Source organism: Melanaphis sacchari, unplaced genomic scaffold (genome assembly GCF_002803265.2).
Source record: "Melanaphis sacchari strain LSU unplaced genomic scaffold, SCAv2.0 Contig36_pilon_pilon, whole genome shotgun sequence".
Lineage (NCBI taxonomy): Eukaryota > Metazoa > Arthropoda > Insecta > Hemiptera > Aphididae > Melanaphis > Melanaphis sacchari.
The window spans coordinates 2,022,860-2,042,493 of NW_020271232.1; the positions used below are offsets into that span (position 1 = coordinate 2,022,860).

At 28.1% G+C, this 19,634-nt stretch overlaps 1 protein-coding gene across 7 annotated transcripts in view; it reads right to left on the reverse strand.

Moving 5' to 3' along the window:
• Positions 1–19,634, reverse strand: part of LOC112596915 — a 78,861-nt gene that overhangs the window by 31,677 nt on the left and 27,550 nt on the right. For 4 of the 7 annotated variants that reach the window (XM_025342785.1, XM_025342779.1, XM_025342780.1 and 1 more), the window contains exons 16-27: positions 19,345–19,516; positions 17,171–17,251; positions 15,084–15,206; positions 14,858–14,963; positions 14,731–14,748; positions 14,117–14,341; positions 13,850–14,010; positions 13,256–13,461; positions 3,630–3,834; positions 1,949–2,138; positions 1,729–1,864; positions 54–236 (exon numbers count right to left, since the gene is read on the reverse strand). In XM_025342785.1, the coding sequence (XP_025198570.1) occupies positions 54–236; positions 1,729–1,864; positions 1,949–2,138; positions 3,630–3,834; positions 13,256–13,461; positions 13,850–14,010; positions 14,117–14,341; positions 14,731–14,748; positions 14,858–14,963; positions 15,084–15,206; positions 17,171–17,251; positions 19,345–19,516 (1,806 nt within the window). The remainder of the gene's footprint in view (positions 1–53; positions 237–1,728; positions 1,865–1,948; positions 2,139–3,629; positions 3,835–13,255; positions 13,462–13,849; positions 14,011–14,116; positions 14,342–14,730; positions 14,749–14,857; positions 14,964–15,083; positions 15,207–17,170; positions 17,252–19,344; positions 19,517–19,634) is intronic. The other 3 variants (XM_025342783.1, XM_025342784.1, XM_025342781.1) reach the window with 2 other exon arrangements.

Here is a 19,634-nt window from a genome sequence, read left to right on the forward strand (position 1 = left end):
TAATTTTATCATAAGTAACTAAATTTTATTTTCTTAAAAAAAATCGTATATACTTTTGGTTCTTTCATTATTATAGTCCACGATCGTGGTTCGGCACTGGGGTCTTTAACGCGCATGGTAAATGGTAATCTGTTTTCTTTGAATGCCCGCACCACCAATCTGAGCTGTTCACCAGACTTAGTAACTGGGACAAGATTTCCTGCAAACTCGACGTACACGGGCTTGCCTTCCAGAACCTATGTTATAATAATCTCACATCAGTTAGGTTTCAAACAATAATCCAAGTATTGTAAACAAATAATATGAGATTAGATTTAATAATGTATATCATGATAAAATAATATACCTAAAAATAACGAATTCATACATTTACTCAAATATATTTTGTTGTAAACTCGTATGTATAATACATTTTATTTATTTACATCAAACGGTAATTTTGTAAGTAAATAATATAATTATATATATTTGTGACAAAATTAAACTTAAATAGTAACAAACAATTAATAAAATGAAATTGTATTTAATTATATTATAATAGAAATAATAAATTGACAAAATATAATTAAATATTTAAGATTAAGACAGACCTAGCCTAATGGCACAAAACATAATCTGTAAAGCATAAAAAATATAGAAAAGAGAATGGTTTCTGTCATGGTTTGAAGTTTTGATAGAATGTCGATACTTATGGACTTATGTAGCTCATAAGCGCAAAATATGACCCAAACGTAACCCAAAAGCCCAAAAATAAATATTCCATAAGCGCAAATAAATTGTATAAGAATTAAGTGTATTATATAAGTTTATACTGTATATATTGTATAGTTATCTTAAATAATTATCAACCTTCATCGTAATTCGTTGCGATAAAATACGATACAATAATTTATAGGTACTAAACTTCAACTGAACTCGATAATTTTTTATGTATTTTTGAATTTTAAAAATACTATATATTTAATCAAAATGAATAATTAATAATTTTAAAATAAAACTTATAGTTTAACGGGTACATAATTTATTTTTGCGCTTTTATCTCATTACTAAGGTACAAAAGCACAAAAAGAATTTGTGCTTTTGGGTTTCACCGTAATAAATAATACCAAGGAGCTGTTAAGAATGAAAAAATGAACTTGGCATAGCATCAGAACTCAGAAGTCAGAACGACAAGATGATTTTTGATATAGATATATTTTAGTGTGTTCGTATGTGTAAGTAATCGTGAACTAGATGGTTAATTTTTAGTATATATGTGACATAAGAAGTGAATCTATTTTGTACACGCTCTAATTTTAATAAACTTTGGCCAGATAAGAATTCCGAATCACTAAACTACGGTTCCAAGCTTAGGAAAAATAAGTATATGAAATTAAAATAAAACATTTTAGTGTTTTGTTTAATATAACTTAAAATATTGAGTGCTTTATTAATAGTAGTATTAATATTATGATTAATGTTTAAAAAGAAAGTAAGGTAAATTTCAAGGTTTTTATTTTGAAAAACATGTTGGAGAAAAATACCTGTTAAGAGTATAAAAATAAGATATGAGATTACGTTTCCTAAAAAAGATTACGATATAGTATTTGTTTAAGCTAAGCTGAAAACAAAATGTCTTAGTTTTCAGCTTAGCATTATACATTATAATATTAATAATCTATATTAGTTAATTTTTTTTTTTTAACCTCGACATTGTAACCATATTTTTGACTTATATATACAACGTACCTCGACGTCTCTACTATTTGAGACTTCGGTAAAATGTTCTTTGTGTTCTAATGTCTTGTCTTCTCTATCGTCTGTCATACAGAACAATCGTATTCGAGCTTCATTTGTATCTGTTCGTTTGGCAAACACCACAAACCTGAAATAAAATAAAAACAAGGGGGGCGGTCATTAAAAACGAAGTCATTATATCGTCTAACCCGAAAAAAACTATTTTCATTACTTGGCCATAAATGGTACGTGTATGGCCTCCCGGTATAGTTCGGTAGCCATTTTAGACGCGTCCGCCACATTTCGGCAGTCCATTAACCAAAATCGCGCCGAAACTGTTGTAGTGAACGATACACAATCGTTGATAAATGTAAGAGGCGTCGAGCCTGTAACATCCTCCCATTGTGCTCTGGATGTTCCTCCTAAAATAGTAATATGTACACACACACGATAAGAAATATCCAACACTCGAATATTTTCATTATAAATTGTGAAGAATGATTTTTGAAATTCAGTAAAAGAAGTTAGATGTCACAGAAATAATGAAGTAATTCGGATGAGGTCCACAAAAGCCAATATTTCTACCACACATAAATCGTCATTCCACATCATATACAAAGCGAACTTGAAGCTACAAGTTTTTAAGCAAAGCAGAAACTAGTGTTGTTTTATTTGTTTATTCGTTTAAGCTTAAATTAATAATTTGTTTCAGAAAAGATCACGTTCTTAAATGTTTAATATTTAAACATAGAAATTATTTCCGTATTTTTTTTTTAAATATATATTTTCAAAAAGAATAGTTAAAAAAAAAAAATTATCGAATAAATCACATCCAAAAATTGTTGTGTGGAATAAAAAAAGAAAAAAAGAAAAGAAAAATAAAGAAAAAAAGAAATACTAAAAATACTAAACACGTGCCCTCTACGGCTATTAAAATTAAAATAGGTGTGGTGGTTATAAGTATAAATTTAAATGTATAAACTATGCCGATTAAGTGTATATATTTATAAGTATATAAGTAACCAAATGACATGAAAAAAATTACCGTGATCAAAAACACTCGAGTTTAATAGACTTTTCATTTAATTAAAAATCTAAACCATAATAATAATAATAATAATAAAATAGCGTCAGCTTGAAAAAATAAACAAAATAAACGAGAGTGACATTAAGAAAAAAAAGATCAAGTGAAATCATTTATTATTATTTATTTGATTTCTAATTCTTTACCTTTGCGAGATCTTTTCCGAAACAACCCTGTCAAAACAGTGCAGTATTGTGTTACGCAACAGTGAGAGCCAAAAATAAAAACGGTTTTAATCGAAAAAATTCAAACAAAGTTGATTTTATAAAAAAAAAAGTTATGTAAAAAATAAAACAAGTAATTTTTTTTTTTGCTAACTGATATAAAGTTGCCGTACCACCATAATACAGGTAAGTCTACGACGGAGAGAACAATATATTTGACGACCAAAGATATTTAGATATGATATAGATAAACATTGGAAAGTATAGCGATACGAGAGAAAAATGAAATTATAAGAAATGCATATCGGTTTATAAGTACCTAACTAATAACTAATATTATTTTTTCGAAGATATGAAAGAGTGTAAAGTCGGCATTAATTAATGATAATATTATAATAATGTTATTAAAAATATCATGTAATTAATAAGATTACATAAATCGTTAACCTTGAGATTTAAAGAAAAAAAATTCAAATTTCTAAACGTTTGTTTATATTTAATTTAAATCGTAATATTCAACCTAACATAACAACTGTTATGGTACGAAGATACGGTGTGTTCGATCGTCAAAATATCATTTGTATGTCCGAGAGATAGAGAAAAAGAGATGTAGAGAGAAAGTTGTGTTAACTGGTCACATTTTTAAAAAAATGATTTTTGCTCACCTGTAATGCTGCACAAAAGTCTTAGGGTGGGCGCATCGCCCGTGTAGTGGTTGATCATCCCCTTGGAAGAGGCCTGAGGTAAGGGCAACGTGAGCGTGATTGGTTTGTGGAACTTTCGCCTTCTAGGTTCGACGGTGACGATGGGTGATACGGCCACTCTGTTACCCAGCAGTTTGGCCGTCAGCTCGGATGGGATCGGTTGAGCCTGCGGTAGAAAACGACATTTTATAAAGAATTTCGGTAGTGTAACATTATTATGTGTACAGCAGAGGTGCCAAAAGTGGTGAAATGAAATTTTATTTCACAGAAGGGTGAGATAGTCCGAGATCCTTCAGATCGCACCGGTAAATTAAACTTTACGTCGTCATATATGCGTTCATTTCAAAGGCGCTAAATAAGATTGAAAGTTGACTAGTGGTACGTCATCACTGGACAGTATAATACGTCAAATTACATTACCGTTAATTTTTTTTTTTTTTTTTTAATGACAAGAATAAACCACCTATGAGGGGACTTAACGTCTGTTAAATAAAAAAAAATTACTGATAGTCAAAAAATTCAGTAATGTATATTAATTTTTTATAAATTTCATAAATAGTTATGCTTATTAATGTAATTTAATTGTAAGCCATCGGTTTAGTGATGATGGATGGGATGGTAGTGTGGAAGGTTGGAGTGACGAATGACAGGTGTGTCATTTGTGTTTCTGATTATTTCTATGCCTCTGGTTATGTACGTGGAATACTTCCAGCACGTACTATGCCGCGTCTCGAAAATCCTCTCACAACTAATTAAAATTGTTTTTTTTTTTTTTTCATCGCGAGTTTAGTGTTATTATTTACGTGCAAAAAACGAGTATACTGACCATACACACAGTGTATAGAGTTGTAATAAACACCATTTGAAAAAAAGAAAATGCATACAACTTGGAGCAAAAATTTGTTAATTTGTTTATCCATAAATGTTTTTAATGAAATCTACCTTGACACGTATCTAATAAAAATGTTGAAGAAGGTTGTACGCATAATATGATTTTAATTTTAAAAATGTCTCATTTTACGATAAAATGGTAGGAAGCTTAATTTCTTCTTGTAGTTAATAAAAAAATAATTTGTATTTAAGTTTTTGGGATCATTATTTTTTATAATTTTAGAAAATACAATTAAAATAAAAGAAAAATCGATGAAAAAATTAACTGAGACTATTATACCATAGATATATTCATAAATCTGTATAATATATTCTTACAAGTATTTCAATAATAATAAACAATTTTCCGCTTAGTGAAAAACACTGCATGTATTTACCTACATATAAATTTAAATTATAAGACGATAAAGAATAATAATAATAATGAGAAGAAGAAATCGGTTACAATTGATCTCAAAGGGCAATACATATTTGTCTATTCCAATCGATAATTCATTGTAACCAATCTCAATAACAATATACGTAAATCAGTGAACTAAAATTTTTTTAATTATTTTTTTACTATATTTTAATACAATACACTTGTTTAATATTTTTTATATTTTCATAATTTATATTATTTTATTATTACATTTATAAGTTTATTAAAGAGTCAAATATTTATTTTGTTACGTTAACTAAAAATATAAATTACAGTAAATTCTCGTTTAACGACACCTTATTTAGCGTTGTTTCGCTATTGCTTCGTAGAAGTTCAAGTCCTTGTGTTTTATTTAACATTACAACGGTTTCAGTATAACGTCGTTTGTAATACATGTGTTAACAAAATTTTGTATATGTATTTATACATGTATATTTGGTATAAGTATGTCATTACAATAAGTAATTTAATTTAGTCAACCTTTTTCAGATAATACTAATACTATTATCGTTTTAATTGAAATATCTACTACACATAGGTATTATTTTTATTTACTTTAAGTAATATGTACTCCGTAATCGTTTTCATTTTTTAAGGATTCAATTTTAAATACGTACGTAAATTTGATAACAAATTTTCGTTAATTTTTAATATAGTATATAATTTAATGCAGTAAATCGTGCAATTATAATAAATATGCACATTGTTATTCATTGTCAAGAATCCATTATAATAAAGTGTAAGTAAAAAGTGTTTAGATTAACGTTGTTTTAGTTAACGTCGTGTTTTCTAGGAACCGAACTTCGACGTTAAACGAAAACTTACTGTATTCATTTTGAACAATAACAAAAAAAAATATATACCATAAATTTTAAATTATTTTTACCAGGACACGAATTGAATTATTTATACTTTATACCTCACACGGCTCACACACACATTATTCATCAGAAAAAAATGTTTAGTCATCTATAGTGAAAATTGCAGTAATTAAATCCTACTGGAAATTCAAATTTTCTATCCAATCTTTTGGAAATCCAACTACAGAGAATTTTTTGACTAAGAAATATTTTCATAACATATGCTCCTTATTCAAGAGAAAATTTCGTACAGTCGTACACATTTTAAATAAAATTAATAATTACCATTGACAGTTTCATAATTTTCACTGTAAAATATGTGCTGCATAAAATTAATTAAAAAAATATGTATTATAAACCAATTTCAAAAGTATATTTTTTAAACGCGTTTTTATTGTAAACTAACTCTTAAATGTAATTCATATATATTCCTACATTCTACCATACTTTTAAAGAAAGACCAATATTTTGGTTAAATTAAAAATTATTAAATTCGAATTAATCGCTTCGATTATTTGTGAGTAAATCGTAAATTTATCACATCATATTGTCATCGCTCCGCGATATATATATCATCACAAAGCATATAGGAGAAAATAATGAAAATAGAGTGATCAAAAGCAAAAATTATACAGTAAAAAAATTGAAATTGAGTTTTGCGAGACTGAATTATGATAATGACTATATTGATACAATATGTTTGGGAGAAAGACGTTATTTTTAGTAATTTTTGAATCGTCGAGAAGGGACGAAATTACGTTAATTGGATAAAATTTCATTCCGTAAATGGTAAATACAATGCATTGTTGTTATTTGTTAATGCAATGGAATTTAACCTGATGCATCACACAAAAAATGTCTTAGATTTTCTTGGTTGATCTCTAGCTTAAAAACATAATCATTTTGAAAAAACACCCCCCCCCCCAACAATTAAGTCTAGTCACGATTAATATGAAATTGATAAGATAAAATAATAATAAATTATTAAATATTTTAAAAATTTATAAATATATGTATATTTTGTATATTTTTTGATCAGTAGTAAATTTAGTGGAATTAATGTATTATTTACGCAACTATAACAAATTTTCTTTGTTACATATATGTTTACTAAAAAATAAATAAACATTAAGCTGGTTCCAGGCGTGGTGTACTTCACGACGAAGCATGAGCCGAAGAAATTCTTATCCCTTTTATATATTGTCAATTATTCTTTAAACTATTTCATTAAATCTATTTTATTAATATCAAAATAGTAACTATTTATACAACTGGCACTTATCAAATAAGTTGATACTGATATATATATATATTTGACATTACTAAATAATAATTAAAATTTAATTCGATATTTTGTTATGTATTATTATATTATATTATTTTATTTTTTTTTTTTTTTATTGGACAATAAGTAGGTACAGATGTTTTTATAATTTATACAGACATTATTTTAATAGTTTCAATTTGAGCAGATGATTTGACGCATTTATTTATTTTTATTTGTCGATGAAATAATAGTTAATGATCACCAATTTTATTTAATCAATGTAGTTTTTAAAACCTAAGTATTTAGAATGTTTTTTAGTTTTATTTGTTTAAAATTAAAAAATACTTAAATGTTTTGTTTGTTCTAATGTTAATGATCGAGTCACCGTGGCAAATAGGTACCTATCTTTATATTTGAAACAACGGAATTACTGAATGCCAACGCATGCAACAGACGATTATCAGAATCAGAGTTTGTTGTCCGTTGACTCCAAAAAGTATCTTTAAAACCAAAAGTGTTGTTTAATACAATATCGATAACCTAATTTAACTTGACTATACTTAAGAGAATCTTAGCCCACTGTTTGTTTTCTCTCTCTGGCCCATGCGTAATATACACAAAACGCATTAACGCAGAATCATTTTTTTGATATATTTGAGTAATTATACGTAGATTAAAACACATATCACTAAAATTATAAAGGATAATATTTTTGAGAGTTTAACAAAACGATTTAGTATTCAACTTTCAATAAAAAAAAATATATATATATATATATATCTAAAATGTTTAAAATTGTTTTGAGACAATATTTATAATTTTTGTTATAGGTGATTTTACTTTAAAATTATTCAAAAACATTAATAAAATGATTCTACGTAAATGCGTTGTATCTATGTCACGTGTGGGCTAGAGATAGAAAACAAACAGTGCGCTGACATCCTCTTAAATGGATTGAAATAGATATCAGGATCATTTTTTAGAGTTTTAGGACATTTTATTAAAAACAACTAATGTACCTAATTCGTAGTAATCTTAGTCATTCGTATCAAATAATTCGCACTTAAACGAGATTCTAACGTTCTAAATCTTTAAAATTTGTAATATTAAAAACATTAAATTGTTTACAACGTTTTTAGTAAAAGTTTAGTTTTTTTGCTACGTACTGTACTTTTGTCTTCAAAGATATCAATATAATATTTCTATTCAGTGACTTGATACATTTTTTTATGACTTTCAAATTTTTAGCACTTTCATTGTGCATTTGTACAATGTTTTTAAAAAGCAGCAACATGTATTTTTAACACCAGATTTGAACCAATTTTTAAAATTATTTTTACCTTTTAACCGTGGTTCTAAAATTAAAATTTCTAAAACTTTCAATTTAAAATACTAAATTATTGAATTTTTCAAATATTTTTTTATGACTTATTTTTAATTGATTGTAATTCGTTCGATTTTGGTTTTGAAACCACGGTTAAAGTTTAAAGGTAAAAAAAAAAAACCACAAGTTATACTTATTGCTTATTCGCACATAAAAGGGACTAAACGTTTGAAAGTCGTCGAAAAATGTGTGTTTTTATATTAACTAGCAGCTGTTCTAGAAGAGCTCATTTCAATTTCGATGTCACCGGATAGAAATATTTCGTGTTAAGTACCTTTAAAACGATAAATTTTATTTTTAACGGCGACGTGCAGTACACCGACAGTCACCGAAATTCTTCTGATCAAATCCACTGAAACTATTACGTCTTTAATAATATTCCTGCACCACGGCCACCAGAGCGTGGAGCACGCAAATCGTTATAATACTATATACATAGTTACGTTTGTGTCGTTTTAATAATATAATATTACACTTACTCCGAATCGTGTACAATATATTATGTAACATATTAATAATAATATGTCGTATACCTACCGTTTTCACACAGGTAGGTACTTGCACAGTGTCTACGAATAAATCCTCCGTGGTAAAAACGCGTTAGCCGCAACGGAATGCTAATTAAAATCTATGCTAACATTTTTTGCGTAGATACCTCTGCGTATATATAACAATACGTAATGGACGCTTCGACGACGGATAGTTATTTATTGCGTACCGGCTTATTGGAGACCTTGCAGGTTTTTAATTCTGTTACTTTTGACGTGTGAGAAAATCTATTCGCGTACACAATATTATTGGAGTTCGTGCGGGGGTGGGGGCGGGAAGGGTAGAAGGTATCGCGACCGACATATGACTTCGAAGGAGGTCGGAAAAAAAGTTGACGAATATAAGTAACCGTACAGTATAGGTATCGAGTGTACTTCACCATTGATTGCTACGAGTCTCCGTGTTATGGATGTGTTAAATTTGAATTCAACGATATATGTACCTACATTTATCGCGGCATAATAATATTAACGTACGAACAGTTATTGTCGTATTTAGACTCAGAACTGACCGAGAACGTATTGATTTTACAACGACGTGTGTTTTTATCTTTTTTTCTTATTATTTGTGTCTAAAAATATTTATTTATTTATTTATTTATTTATTTTTTTTTTTTTGATAGAAAAATGCTCTGATCCTCGACCTTAATGAATATTTCTTGTAGAAAATTGAATCTAGTCGGTACTTTATAGGGAGATGATCAACTTCTCAGTATTTTTTAAAATGATTGGGTAAAAATAAAAAAATTTGAACATTTTAATAGTATTACCAAATAATTGATTGATAACCAAAGTAAAAGTATTGGATTGTCTTAAGTCTTCATTAAAATCCTTTTTTCTTTTTTCATCGTACGCAACGATATATATCGTCGAATTAAAATTTAACACGTCCATTACAGTTGTGCCTACTCAATGACAAAGTATTGACAGTTTTTTTTTTTTTTTTTTTTGAAAATTATTTTAATAAATATACCGAAAAATTTCTACTCTCAAGTTTTGACCCATCAAAGCATTAACTAGATCCAATTCGCTAGCAGATTACCAGAAACTTCCCTCGGAATTGATCATCGGAGAATTTTTTTTAATAGAAATACAGTGTCTTAGGACAATAAAATAGAAAAAAAAATCGAAAACACATGTCATTTTACATTCTGCAACGCTTTAAAATCGCTTTCCCTCGTCCGACGTACATGTGCGCCTGACAACAAAACGCGTATCGATTAGAATTTGGGGTCGACCTCACTTGTTTCGTCGTCCCGGTGCGTACTCATGCCGATGCCACGTGCAGCATGCTCGTAACGCGATTCTTTGGACTTGACAAAATCACAACGCGGTGTGTACAGTTTGACCGTATTTGGTTATTTCATGGATAAATGTTGCTAATATTAGCGCGTCGGTCGCTAACCGTCATCGGACATCACCGCGGACGCGCATAAATACTGACGTGCGGTTTTGCACGCCGCCGACGTTTTTCGCGCACTCATTATACCCGTTCGCATTTTATTCGTCTGATTGCTATTATTTATTAATTGATTAAATTTTTTTTTTTTTTTTTTTGGGGGGGGGAAGGGGGTATACATAGATTAATATAATCAACCGAACCTTAACGCTTACACGACATAATAAATGCTAAATCACTACACTCCTAGTTTTTTATCTGCACTCAACATACCTACACCTAAGAAACGTTTATTGTTATACAAGATTCGACATTGAGTTATAATAATTATTTATCATTATGTAAAACAATGAACATTTGAATCGTCTTAAAATTCAAAACCATTTTTATTTTTTATTTTTATTTTTTTTTTTTCATTTGTAAGTATAACAATAATTGAGTAATAATATTTTATTAAGTATTATAGTCTTGTCGTTATGTTAAACTAACGATGTTATAAACTAAAAGGCTGATAAATTTATTTTACAATTTTTGTTATACTTACTTACGTAGTATGATATTTTGATATTATATGTTAAGCGGTTTAATGGTGGATTACATTTTTATTTAAAATATTGTAATCCTAACATTTTTACGATTAAAGTTATCTCAAAAACAATTTAAGTACCTATATAATATACTCTAATTTTATTACTCGTATGTTTTTAAAGCTATTAAAGGAAATAAATCTGAACATGGTTTTAAGTATTATTAGCATACATTATTATGTTATAGCAGAACATTTTTATATTTATTTATTAAAAGCTTGATAAAAACTATGTGCCAAATTTTTATTTTTATTTTTTTAACCTGAGAATCCTATGAGATCGGAAGATGTGATGAGTTAATACATTTAGCTCGGTTTTTCAATTATAATTACAGACTATTTGCGCCAGAAGACTACGCAAACAGCTACTACAGCACTTTAATATTATATATAGGTACTGTTTTTACCGAGGGCCATCACAAAACATAAAATAATAATAATCAAATAAATAAATAAAACGATAATATGTAGTACAACTGCAGTCGTGATGTCAACAAATATAACGTCAACTAGCGCCTGGGTGGTGATGGACGTGTGCCCGCGTGAGCTCATCACAGTAGTCGGTATAGGTGTGGTCAGTCGTATTCGTGAGTTAGCAAATTGTGTTCACAAGCGGTGTGTCCAAAAGCAGAGTATTATATTATGACGGTAAAGCAAAATAATAAAAATAAAAAAAAAATAAAAACGGATGTAAAAGATTACTAGGTAAAAAAAAAAAACCAAATTAAAAAAAAAAAAAAAAACTAAAACAAACTAAAACAAAATGATGGCCCAATAAATAGTAGCTTTTTGATTATAGCGATTAATTACTTTATTATAATATATTATATAGACATTATCATTATATAATTTCGTATTTTCATAATTCGGTTAGTTGGAATAAGACAAAAGGACTGAGCTGAGATTACGAGGTTTGAACTCTTATAGTTTTATCCAACACAAAACAATTTCAAATGTACTGAAATAGAAATATAGTCATGAACAGCGTATACTGGTGACGTTTCTCGTACATGATAAATTACTATTATGTAATGCATTATGTTCAAACATAATGTACATATACATTTTTTCTTTATGTAAAAATAAAACTATCTGAGCTCGAAACAAATTCAAATGACAAAAACATGTTAGTTTGATAAAAAAATTATTTATACTATATTTATTGGGCATTTAAAATTAAATATATATTTTTTTTTTTTTAAATGATAAATAAAACATTAAAATAATAATAATAAAATCGTGCTAATCGTATACAATATCTGTGTAAGTGAAATGATATTATAAGCTATGACTTAATTTAAAAAAATACATTTACAATTTTAATGAAAAAAAATATTTCATAATATTATGAGTACACAAATAAAGGATGTTTAGTAACTGTACAATATACTCTTCAGCCGCGTTAAAATGTAATGAAGCTCTTGGCACTAAACCAGCTGTGCCGTCAAAAACTGAACTTTATTATATAGAATTTAAATATTTCAAAAACAAACACTTATGGAACACAAATTTTTTCTTAGAATAAATAGTAAAATATTGATTTTTTTTTTTAATGTATTAAAATAATGTATTAGTTATTTAAAAAAAAATCGATATTTTATAATAATAGAATGTTTAATATAACATCTATGTATATATTATATATATATATACTTAAATAATTCGATTGTAAAGTGTGATACGTGTTCTGTCGAATATTGATTATGATTAATATAGTAAATAACGTTATTTACTTAGACAAATAAGAAAGTACAACGAGATAAACAAGATTGACTAGGGGAAGACTAGATTTGTTATCAAATATCGATGTAGATATTATAGTGACTAGAAATGTTAGAAGTGTGTACCTATATTATATATTATAAATCAATAATTATTAAATCAAAAAAAAAAAAATAATAATAATAATAATTATTACTATAGTAAAAATAACATCAAGAAATCGCAATGTTTTTTTTTTTTTAGTGTGTTATGCGCAATATGTGAGTGTGTTTGAAGCATTGGACAAAAAAAAAAAAATAAAATAATATGTTAAGTCTTGTGTAAATTCCTTGTTTTTTCATTTTTTTTTTTTTTCAAGACGAGACACAACCACCACCGCCACCGAAATAATCGTGTCAGGGGTGCATTCACCACATTAACGAGAACCGTTTTTTTTTCGGCACATGGTTAACGGAGATTTTCTTTAGGCACGTGCTGGCCACATTTCTTCGCGGTTTAAACAAGTTTACCTGTAGGCCGACTTTAATGCGCTTGGTAAGCGCTCCTTGCGGGAATACCGCCTGCACCTGTGGCACCACCGTCGACGAGACCATACCGCCCTCCGGCCCGATAGCGTGTACTTCTTGCTTGACTCTGGATACGATGGCAAAGTAATGCGGAAACTCTGTAGTCACGATCCGCGTCAGACGGTTACCGGAATGCCACGGGTCGCGGTCTGAAAAAAATAACATAATCCATTTTTATTAAAGTGCAATTTTTTCATTCGTCAACTCAACGCGTATACATTGCATGTTATCAGACTATTATACATTTTACATAAATGAAAAATATTTAAAAATATTTTTGTAAATTCATCCAAGTTCTCTACAGTGTGTTACTTGGTTGAGTATAAAAATGCGTTTCGAGGACTCTATATTATTATTTTTATTATTATTACTATACTATTACTGAAGTATTGTACTTAATGGGGCTGAAAATTTTTATTTTAATTCAAACTTTGTACGTTTTATAAAAGTTTAAAAATTTACATAAATAATGTTATTAGTATATATTGATGTCTAGATGTCCATCAATATTTTTTAGTACTTTTAAGTTATAAATACCTTCTTTTTCAAAGTTCGCTCCGAGTATGTCTTTGACGACTTCATCCGTCACCTCAACCGTGTGTTCCCTCCACGTCTCGCCATTTTCCGATCTGAGAACAACGATTTCTCTTTCAGATCCACGGAGTGATCCGAAATTCGGTACTTCGATCATAACGGGCCTGCAAACGATAAGCAATATTGTTTCGTTGAGTACTATTCCAGGGTAGAGTAACACCGTATTATCAAATAATACTATCGCTAATTATCGTAGAATAGATTAGTTACCCCAAAAACTTAGCTCCCACAGGACCGAGTTCAAGTATTCTACTAGCTAGCGATTCGCCTTCCATCAACGGCGGCGGGTGCACCAATTTTTCACGTCTTAAATATCGGCAAGTCACACGTGTTGGCATGGATGCTCGTCGAGGTGGTACGATCACGCGGACACCACTGTGCCGGCATCCACGCATCGCTCCGCCGCGAGCGTCCACCAAGAAGCTAACCAAAAACCTGTAATGATTCCAAATTATACGTTAAGAATGCTGATAAAATTGAATTCATACTCTTGAACAACTATACAATAATAAAAACTAGTGCTGAACAACGTCACGATCATTCAAACATTTAGTGTGAAGAGTGTGGTGCGATTGATAGATCAGACGATGTGCAGCATTAGTTGGTATAATATTATAATAGTCGTTCTCAAGTATTGATTATTATGGATTTTCTATATTTTAGGCATGTATCTAAAATTATATTATTCTATTTAACTAAAACGCTTTACTATATCTTTGAAATATTTATTATAAGCATTCAAAAAATTACTACTGGTAAAAATCTATGATCTTGAAAACATTACACGGTATTATAATAGTATTATGTATTTTTAAAAGCCTTACGTCTTCCATTGTAAACGTCTGTCCGAAAGTACGCATATTGAAACAATAAACAATTTTGTTAAATAATTTACAATAGTTTTGTTAGCCGGCTTAAACGGTAAAAAACGTGTATTTCCAGTTTACTTACCCAACGTGAGGTGGATATTTAACAATGTCGACATTATCCACAGGGCCGCTGTAACTGTCATAGACGGTCTGTGGACTGATGGCTTCGTCGATGGATGTGGGGGGTACTAAAACGTAAACAACAAAATATTTATAAAGTGTCTCATACGTGTACCGTGTGGCCAATTTTTGCTCATCCAGTACAATATCCATAAATTATAGAAAAAATAATCTTATGTTTTTCTTACCAGTATTAACGTCATATCTCTCATCCCGAGTGACATCGATAGGAGCTGATTCGTCGCCGAAACCCTTCATTTCCTCTCCTGTTAAATACCTGTATGATTGTTCATTTATCATTGTCTCTTCACCTGGTCAATAAAATTATATTTAAATTACAACATTAACAGATATTAAAAACAATACAAAATAAAATAAATAATCCAAAGTTTCTATGAATTAAAATAAGTGTGTTTCTACAATTTTAAATTTACTAGAATTATAAAAGCACATGCTTTTAAAAATAAATACATGCTTTAACTGCCCATAAAATATTAATACTTTTATAATTACATATTTAATATTGCTTAACAAAAACGAACGACACAGTATTAGATTTGAATAATATCCAAGAAACAAACAGATGAAACGATATACGATGGCCTGAATTGTATTTTTAAATTATTTTAAAGAAAACAATGGAATTAATTATACACAGAAATATGATTTACTTCTAAAATATCATCCATTTACACAACCTCATTGGCTTTTAAAATTTTGGAAATAAATATTTTTTAGATTTTGTTCTATAATGTTATTATTACTTATATATATTTGTAAAGTAATATGACTGGGTAGTTTCTCTATTCATGTGATTCTCATTTTTTCTTTTATGATTATTGTATTACTTAAAACAAATTGAAAATAAAAAAAATTTTAATGACATTCTATTCTAACGTGGATTGATATTCTGCATAAATTACATAAATTCATAAGATTTTACAATAAATGAAGACAAGATTAATATTTGATAAACCCAAAACAGAAGATCAAACAAAAACTAATAAATCAAATAAGTAAATAGAATATCACGAATATTACTTGTTTAATTGTAAAAAATATATTAATTAAATAAATGCATATAAAATATAAATTAGAATTTATAAGGTACTTATCATTTTTGTATGTAAAATTGTACATCGTTTTAAATTTTAAATGCGTTTTATTTTGTTATGCATAGAGTTAATACAAATATGACTCTATTATTCAAAAGGAAGTAATGTAAAATTTTTCTTTATTTATTCGATGATGAATTTCGAAAACTATAAAACGCTATAAATGTATGTGTTTTTCTAACCTGGAAGATTTTCTTCTTCTTTTTGTTTTTTAAAACAGCAACAACAGCAAAATCTCCGTTTACACATGATGACAATTTATTTTATTTTATTGTTATAATTTTATAATTAATTTGAAAAATTTAAGATAGACGAATACAGCGACCTAGATATGGTACCGTCGGAATAGGCAGACAGCCGACAACTAAAACTTAAAAGTTATTTTTATCAATTTTTTCCTCTCTAAAGTTGATCCATTATTATGATGCTGGTGAAGCCAAAGCGCGAAAAATCCGAAATGAGGAAAGCCAATGACGAAACGACCGGCACAGTGCCAAACAGTAGTAAGTTAGCTGACCAGATGGCCGGTCATATTTAATTTTAAACGAACACTTCTAGTACTACTCGGAAAAACTGGAACATTCGACATTTATGCATATAATAATATCTCAGTCGACACTCGACGCTCAATATAGTAATGGCATATAGTATTAATGGCCTTTAAATCCATACAGTTTAATATTATATTTAAAATGGATCTAAAAAAAAAAATATTCTATATTTAACGTACGGGATTTAATAAAAAAATAATAAGACAAATCATATTTGGATACGCGGAAAGGTATACCAATTACTACCACTATTCGCATGCAATGGTCATTCGACGTAAAAATTAAGTACTGCACTAATAACATTGTTTATTTTTCAACACTAATTAATAGCTTTGATGATGATGGAAGCACACTGATGGTAAGTCTACGTGAATCCCGTTCATAATATACTGACACCGGGTTAACCGGGTAGTAGGTCGCGTGAAACGATTTCGTTTTCTGCACGACCCGAGTTCAATATATTCCGAATGGACCGTGACTGTCTAGAGGCTGTTGGGTGACAGCCAATCATGAATTTTGAACTTGGCTATTAATTCATGCATGTTGACTAATACCATAGGTCCAAATTTTGTTTGTTTATTATTTATTTTTCTACTATACAAAACTCACGTGACGAAACGATAACATTTTGTGTTAGTTGAGTTCTAGTGTTGAGACCATACTCGACGCTTCCGCTTTGCAAAACGTCACCTGTGTGCCAATCATCATCCCAATCACATACTACAAGCATTTGTTAGTGAAATCACGCTCGCGCAACACTATACATGGAAGCGGGCACACTTTCTAATATTGTATTGTGCTGTAGCCAGTGGCGCAACTAGGGGGCGGGAATTAGTATAAAAGGGTTGAGCCCTCCAAAATATTTGATCTTTTTTATTTACATTTTCGGTGTCGTAAAAACTTGTTTATTGAAAAAAGTTTTGTTTGTTTAAAACATACTAATACGACTTTACTGTAAATTATTACTATTGATATTATAGAATTTGTATTTTATACTTCATATTGCAGTTGTTCTATTTTAAAATTTATTTCTAACTGATATTAATAGCTCGGAGGCGGAAATGTACATTGTGAAAAATATATCAAAGACAAAGTCTATACACCAACATACATATTATTTAGTAGGGACTGTAGTTCCCCACCCCTAATAAAATTATGACTCAAGTTGCGCCTATGGCCGATTCCACATATTAGTAACCATTGAAAATGGCAAATCAAAACTCACATATAAAATCACTTATGATACAAATGAATATCACATTTTTTATTAAATGTATTAATACAAATATAGATTTAAGAAATAATTATTTAAAATATATTTCAAATTATATTTGATTGGTAAAAAAAAAAAAAATTATAGGAATTCGTGAAAATATGTGGTTTATTTTATTTTTATGATATTAATAACATTTCTTATTTAAAGTATTTAACAAAAATATTTACATTATTTATTATTTTAAATGTATTAATGTATTGTCTTATTATTAAATAAAATAAACTAATGTAAATATGTTATGTATTTTATTTATATATTTTCATTACTGTGGAGATCTTAATGGACTTAATGTCATATAATTTATCAAAAAAAAACTGTTATAATATTTTTTTTTTTAATACTAAATATTTATCGTATTTTTCTTGAATAAAAAAAATTAGCATATTAACCTTGCAAAGTAGAAAATTGAATAAAAATAAATACAATTTAGTGAAATACTAATGAAAAAATATTTTTTTCTTTAATCAACATCTGAATTGCGATAATATAAATAAATGGTAAAATTATCATTAAGTGTTTCTTTAAAATAATTTTATGCTTATAAATTTGATTTTAGCCAGATCTATTCGTTTTATTACCTATTTTATTATTTAGTAGTCTAGCGGTGATCTATACAACTTATATTTATGTTAGTATATTTTCGTTGAAATTACTAACTGTTTATGTTTTTTTATCTACGCTTTTATCTCGCCTTAAAACAATAGTAACAATAGTGTATATGGACATTTTATATACAGAAAAAATTAAATAATTAGATTTTATAATTGTATTTTATTATATTCGTTATTTTCTTTGGTCTACAATAATTTACACGTAACATTAATGACAAATGTGCAAATTACTTAAAGATATTGAATAAAACAAAAAATGTACGAGGCTTTAATTCATCAAAATTTTTTGATTTTCCGACACATTTAACATACTTTTTATGATTTTAAAAATTTAATATATATATATATTTATGTATGACAATTTTCAATTAAAATAATTGATAAAAGGTTAAAAACTTCCGTACAGATTTGATCATTTCAATTCATACATGATGAAATAGTGTTTAAATTGTTGCTATTGTAATTTTGTGATATTAACATTATATATATACTATAAATAAATGAATTGTATTTAAATATGCATTTGATATTTGTCAAACGTACAATATATTATAGAAAATATCCTGATCTAGATATACGTAATTTTATAAGAATTGTTTTCTTTTTAAAGGTTTTTTTCTTATAAAAACTCAGATTGCACTTTTGTACGCGTAAATGTATGACTAATATTTGATGCATTGATATATTATAAATATATAGGATATATATTTTCTCAAAGTAAAAGCTTTATTTTTTTGAAATTGCTTGCAGTATATTTCTACGGTGAAATTGAATTATTTTATTATCAATTATATTGTTATTGAATATTAATACAATAATACATAACCTGTTAAAATCACCCTTGGTAATGTATTTATTTTTGTATTGTATATTATGATTATAATTATTTTACGTACCTCCTTCATCTTCTGAGTCTGACATAAATGTTTCTTGCATGGTTTCTGGAGAAATTACTTTGTATTTTTCGTCTGAAGTTGATGAAGGTACTGCTTTGGTAACATTCTTCAAAGCTTCTACTACACTTATGTAACCCAATTTTTGAGAAATTGACAGGGCTGTTTGTCCTTGCTATATAAAATAATAATACAATATTTAAAATTATAAACATTTCCAAGATATTAAAATAAAAATTTGAAAATTTATATCATTGCTATTTTACGGCTTGTACATGTTTATAACGTTCAAT